This window comes from Pinus tabuliformis, chromosome 8, assembly GCF_031772625.1.
Source record: "Pinus tabuliformis cultivar Carrire ecotype Pingquan chromosome 8, CPIR1, whole genome shotgun sequence".
Lineage (NCBI taxonomy): Eukaryota > Viridiplantae > Streptophyta > Pinopsida > Pinales > Pinaceae > Pinus > Pinus tabuliformis.
The window spans coordinates 935,084,385-935,090,975 of NC_142294.1; the positions used below are offsets into that span (position 1 = coordinate 935,084,385).

The 6,591-nt window shown below is 43.7% G+C and overlaps 1 protein-coding gene across 1 annotated transcript; it reads right to left on the reverse strand.

The window, feature by feature from the left end:
* Nucleotides 1-1,281: 1,281 nt before the first annotated feature.
* On the reverse strand, nt 1,282-2,301 carry LOC149238584 (uncharacterized). Its single transcript, XM_089369615.1, has one exon. It carries the CDS (start codon nt 2,299-2,301, stop codon nt 1,282-1,284), a length of 1,020 nt encoding a protein of 339 aa, XP_089225741.1.
* Nucleotides 2,302-6,591: the final 4,290 nt, after the last annotated feature.

A 6,591-nucleotide genomic window follows, 5' to 3' on the forward strand; every position in this document is an offset into this window, starting at 1 on the left:
GTCTGTATCCCAGATATTTGATGTCGTCGGCTAGATTTAATGAGGTGAAGGGGAATCGATGGGATGCATATGTAGATTCATGACGAGTGCAACCAACAGCCGTGATTGTAGATTTGCTTTCATTTATCATCATGCCTGTGGCCTGTTGGAAGAGTACAAATATATGCTGGAGAGTAGTGGCATCACCTATGCATCCATTTAGAAATATGAGAATATCATCCACAAATAATAGGTGAGTAAGATAAAAATTATCAGAGATATTGATGCCGGTGATCTGATTCTTATCCCGGGCAGATGTGATGAGTCTACTTAAGCCTTCCATAATGAGTAGGAATATAAGTGGAGATAGGGGGCATCCTTGCCTAAGTCCTCTTCCGAGATAAAGAAAGATGTGGCTTCACCATTGAGTAGAACATTGTATGATACGTCTGTAATGCAGCTCATTATCCATTTAATGTAGCTATAAGGAAAGCCAAGGTGAGTCGGAAGCAACCTGATATAAAGCTAGTTGGCTCTATCGAAGGCTTTGGAAAGATCCACCTTTAGTATCATACCCTTTTGTTTTTTGATATGAAGAGAGTGTAGGAGCTCCTGAGCGGTAGTGATGGCTTCATGTATCTGCCTGTGATTAAGGAAAGCGAATTGTTCAGGGGATATGTGGCGAGATAATATAGGCTTCAGACGATTGGCAATTATCTTGGCAATAATTTTGTATAGGCAATTGCAGAGGGATATGGGTCTGAAGTCATTGAATGAGACCGGATGGTTGGCTTTTGGGATAAGAGCTATGAATGTGGATTTGATAGCAGATGATATTCTGCCATTTCTTCTGCAGTGCTCAATAATATTGAGAAGATCATTGCCCAGGATATCAAGGAAAGCAATGTAAAATTCGATGGTCCATCCATCTGGGCCAGGGCTTTTATCTTTCTTAAACCATTTAATGGTGGCTTCTAGTTCTTCCATGGTCACTTCCTTTATGAGATCGTCAGAATCTTCTTGTAGAACGAATCTGGGGAATTTTTCAGCCACTCTCATTATCTCCAGAATATTAGCCTCTCTGGGGGCTCTATAAATGCCTTTGAAGTGTTCTGTGGCTAATCTGGATAGGTTCCTCTGTGATGTAATATTCTGATTCTGTTCATCCCTCAATTCCCATATAGTGTTGATAGCTTTGCGTCCATTGGCAAATTTGTGGTAGAATTTTGTATTGTCATCCCCCTCTATAAGCCATATAGCCCTGCTCCGAAGCCTCTAGCTTTCTTCTCTTTCCTTCAGAATCTATGATCGTTTGGCAACGAGGGAGGTGTAATGTTCTTTGCTTTCCTGGTTAGGGAAGATACCATCAGAATAGTCCTCATATGATGCTATAATCCTCTCAGCCTCCTTCAAAGTATGGTCATCACGGATGCGCTTCTGGTGTGCCCAGTGCTTGGAGATTCTCTTGAGCTCGGTTAGTTTCCTAATAAAACCTTCAGTAAGGTTTTCATTATCCCTAATAGGATTGTTCTGCCAATAATCAGTAACCAGCTGAATGTAGGAGGGGTCCTTTAACCATGAGGAATTGAATTTGAAAGGGCTCTTGATCTTGTTATTGATGTCGGCCGTCTCCAAGAAAATAGGACGATGGTCAGAGATGCCTCCAGATCCGACCCATTGCCTTATGCGTGGAAGTCTGTTATATAGAGTTTCCTTAATCAAAAATCTATCTAATCTTCTGGCCAAGCTCTGATCTCTACTTCGATTGTTAGTCCAAGTATGTTGTAACCTGGCAGTGGGTATGTCTACCCAATGATGCTCCTCCAACAGATTGGATATAGTATCTGAAAAAGAGTCCACCTGGGCTGAGTGCCCCCACGATTCACAAAAGCCCATGGTGAAGTTTAAGTCTCCTCCGAGTATAATGTTGTCCTCCTGTAATAGATCAGATTCTAGTAAGGCTCTCCAAAAGGTGGCCCTATCAGAACATGGGCCATATACATTGATAACCCGAATGTCCATTTCCATGGAGAGAACATAAACGTCCAAGCCAATGAAACCTCTGCCTCCCCAAATGTTTCTGATCTTTAATGCTCTATTATGGATCCCAATAGCTAAGCCACCAGATCTCCCTGATGCATCTAAAGCTTGAAATGTCCAGTTAGGCATCCAGGAATTGAGAGACTGGATTAGGGGGTCTGCTGGACAGAGGGTCTCTTGCAGAAATATGATGTCAGATTGAGAAAGGGTAAGCAGTCTCCTGAGAGCTAGTTTTTTGGGTGAACTAGCAAAACCCCTGCAGTTATATGATAGAACTTTCATGTAGGATGGGGGGCTGGGCCATTCTTCGCTCTAAGGGCCCTGAGGATGGTTTGCTGTCGCCCAATGGCGACTTCAGCATCAGCAGTGTGTCTAGCTTTGGTTATGCGAGAGGGACGACCCCGAGAATGTTTATGGGGGACAGGAGCAGATTCAGTATCAAGACCAATAGCATCAGAGCCTCTGTCTTTCGATCTGGATCGGAGGGAGTATCGAGGGGATGCAGGGGGGATGGGGCAGGGAGGGCGGTGTTAGAGGAGGTGATCAGAGAAGGCATACTCGGGGATAAGGCAGGAGATGGGGTCGGAATGGAGCAAAAAAGAGAGGGAGGGGGAAGGGGGTCAGTGAAGTTGTGGGATGCCACCGAGGGATTAGTATACGAGTGAGATGGCGTGCAAATGCTATGATGAGGTGCAGTGCCTTCAAAATTGAATAAATCTGGAGGAATATAAGAGGAGAAAGAGACAGACATACCCGTAGTAACATCGCCCTCCTGTTCAGTATCTTCTTGAGCGGGGGCTGGCGATGAGTGGATAGGGTTCTCGACTGAGGTGCCCGGAGGATCTTGTGGTTCTCCTTCGTCCATATTTTGCATCGCCTGAGTCTCCTCCGTCGGTGGCCGAGGTGGAAGGTGCGGGGGTCGCTCTGAATCCCCTTCCTGATCAAGCTCCTTGCCCTTGCGAAGAAGTGGACAATCTCTGTATAGATGTCCTACTTTGTGACATCTTCGGCATCTATACGGGATTCCTTCATAGTCTATAATCTGCTTGCGTGCCGTGTCCCTCCATTGTATAGTAATATATTCTTGTAGTCCACCCCTGGTGTCCAGGTTGATGAGAAGGCGGGCGTAAGCCATCATACCGGTGTGAAGATAGGATTTGTCATAATCCATGTAAGTGCCAATTGCATTCCCAATTCTTCTGAAGATGTCTTCAGACCAATACTGTAATGGAAGACCTGGAAGCCGAACCCATACAGGCCCTATACCAATCTGCTCAGTTTCGGGGTCGAACATGGGAGTCCAACGCTTAAGGAGAACCAGAGCGTGTTCGAAGTGCCAGTAAGAGGACAAGACCCAATTTGTATGGTCGGCACGAGCGAACCTTAACGCAAACCATCCTCTCACAAAAGTTTGCACGAAGGGGATGTCCACCAGATGATGTCCCCAAACTTCAGTGGCCCAGGTCTTCAAGCGTGCAGCCGAGTAGTTCCGTCCCCTGATGCGACCCACCAGGACCCTGTCTGCAAAATCCATGATTTCGCCCCACTGGATGTCCTCCTCAAGTCTGAGAAAGATGTCGTCAGCTTTGGACTTGAAGCATCGGTATTTCTTCTTAGGGCCAGAAGTCGGAGGAGGGTTCCGAGCTCGATTCGAAAGCGGGGCGGTACCAAAATCGGGAGGAGGGTTAGGGTTTGATGATGAGGGTAAATCGCGGCCTCCGGGGAAATTAAGCGGACCAGAGAGTGGGGGAATATGAGTGAAGCTGCCCGAAGGAGTACCAGTAAACGAGGAGGCGGCAAATGGGTTAATGGTTGTCGGTGCAGCTGAAGATGTCCACGGAACAGAATCAGAAAGGGGGACAGAACAAGGGTTAGGGTTAATACAACCCGCCACAAACCCGAGGGTAGCCGGAGAGTGAGGAGGCGTGGAAAGAGCAGGCCAGGTGGGGGGAATATCTGGAAGAATCACGGGATAAGGCCGCGACAGCTCCCCGGTGGAAAACGAAGCCAAATTTTCTGAGAGACCAGAGCTGTACATACCTTGTGATGTGGAATAGGGGGTGCGCCAGATGGAAACCCCTTCCAATGGGTCTTCAGAGTAGTCAACAGCTTCGTGGTCCTCCATATTGCCAGCAATAATCTCGGAACGGCAGACACCTCGGAATGCAGTTTACCGAAAGAGAAACGGACCGAGTAGATACAACCGTGACAGCTAGTAACCGGAAGGTGGCGGCTTGTAAACCCTATCTTGTTAACAGGAGCCTCTCGCGCGGAATAACAGAAACGGCCGAAAAACCGAAAGGTGGAAGGGGCGCCCGGTGGATGCAGTTGTCGAAAGTGTCGTGCAGTCACAGAATACTGCAGAGTAAACAGGAAACCCTACCTTAACCAAACCCTTCGCGCTCGAAACCCTCGCCTGTGGTCGCCATCCGGTCTCCTTCCGTCCCCTGATGCGACCCACCCAAAACTCCAAAATGTTTCTTGTATTTTATAAGCATGGCAAGTATATTTTTTAGAAGTATTTAGGGAATCTAGGAATCATGCAAACAAATTCAAGAATGAGAACCAGAATTACAGAGATATCCTCTTATGTACCTATGGAATCATTAGCTTGAATACTATAGAAGGAAACTCTAGATATTATCTAGGGAAGAAACTTCATCAATGATATATATGTATATGATACTTCCCTTTATCTACATAATAGTAACTTTAATTCTCATGACAAGTTTTTTTAGCATATGTTAGAGAACCTTCATATGAAATTAACACTTTTAATGGTGATGACCCCTGGTGTGACCAAAAGTTAGCATGACAGTAGCAATATATGACAGGGATATGTAGCATCTCATATGAAAATGTTGCTGATGTAACAATGGTATGAGTGTTTTGTTCTGTAAGGTGAGATTATGTACAATTAATTTTTGATGCAGAAGTAGATTTGATTTTCCTAAGTTGTAGCATCTTACTAACAAGGTTTGAAAAATATATTTGTGTAACCTAAGTAGAATATGTATGCTAGTTAGGGTGTTGCTTGATGATTGCATGAGTGAAGATATGACTAAACAAATATTCCTTGACATGATATTATTTGATAGTTTCAGGGTTACATGTTGTAGATCTAATCATGAGAAACCTGATTAGCTAGGGTTTGACATGATTAACGGTGAATGCATTGACTTGAGTTAATGCATTAAGACAATGTAGGCTATTGTGGGACTTCTCCATACATTGGGAAATGTGCATACGTTATTGTTGATATTGAAAAGTATTTTACATAGGGTTATATGACCAACTTATTGAATATCACTAAATTATTCTACAACAATGAATTGATTGAGTTTGATGTTTGTGATTTAATAGAGGCATATTTGATCCACATATTTTACATTGTAGTTTTCTTATTGCAGTTTATATTATCTTGATATTGAGTGCAAGTGGATCGAGTCTGAAAATTGTGAAGCATGGTCCGTCAGCTAATTAGGGTGGTAGGGTGGTGCTAGGGAAAGTTTAATCCTGAATAATGCATTGAAGCATCCTTTTGGTTGCATCTGATAAACAAGGTGTTGAAGAATCCTTCAAGTTGGAGCCTGTAAACTAATGCATTGAAGCCTCCTTCCAACTGCAACTGATAATCATGGTGTTGGAGGATCATATAGGTTGGAGCCTGCAAACTAGGGGATTGGAGCCTCCCTCAATTGGAGCTGAAAATATCGATTTACATTTTATTGAAGACAAATATTATCGATGATTTTTGTCCCAGAGGGGTTTCCACCTAAAAACTTGTTGTCTGTTATCTTGATATTTGTGCATTGATGAATTGTGTAGATTATTGATGATGATGATGGTGGTGGTTACCGTTCACTGAGACCAAATTGGTCTATCGGACCTATAATTTTCTTTCTTAGTTTCTAATTGTCTGGCTCCTCGTCTTTCTTGGCGAGATTGGTGCAATAGCTTTCTTTTTTTTCTCTACACTCTTCCAACTTTCTTTATCTTGCCTGTCCTTCATCTCTTCTGATTCTTGGGACATTGGTGTCTTAGCTTTCGCGATCTATTTTGTTCATCCTTTTGAAGATAGTGAGAGACGAAGTTTGGTCAAGGAGATTTGCTTTGCTGTTAAATGGAGATTTATTTTGTGTGGTAATTGAACCCTCATAACTTGAGGGGTTGTCAAGTTCACTCTTTTGTTGTTGGGTGGGGCTTCCCCCTGCTTGTCTTGAGAGTTGTTTCTTTCTTTCCTGATTTCTTGTGATTCAGAGTTTTCTCGAGAGTATTCTTCTTTGATGATAGTGTAGTGTTCCTTTTGTGCTCCTTCCCACCATGTAGATCTGTGGTGATTTTTTCTAGCAGAATTTTTCTAGGAGGCTTTTGGGAAATTTTTGGCTAGGTGGCCTGTCTCAAAGTAGGATTGACATCTGAAGAGGACACTTTCATCATTGAGTTTCTAGTTCCACACATAGCCTTTACTTGCAAGGTGTATTTTAGCTAGGAATCCGATGCTGAAGTCCATTTCCACACAGATGTGTGCATAGGTGGTTCTGGCATATTCCTCTCTTTCTGGGCACCTGC

Coding starts and splice junctions, on each gene's coding strand:
- LOC149238584 (XM_089369615.1), bottom strand. CDS start 2,301: ATGAAAGTTCTATCATATAACTGCAGGGGTTTTGCTAGTTCACCCAAA.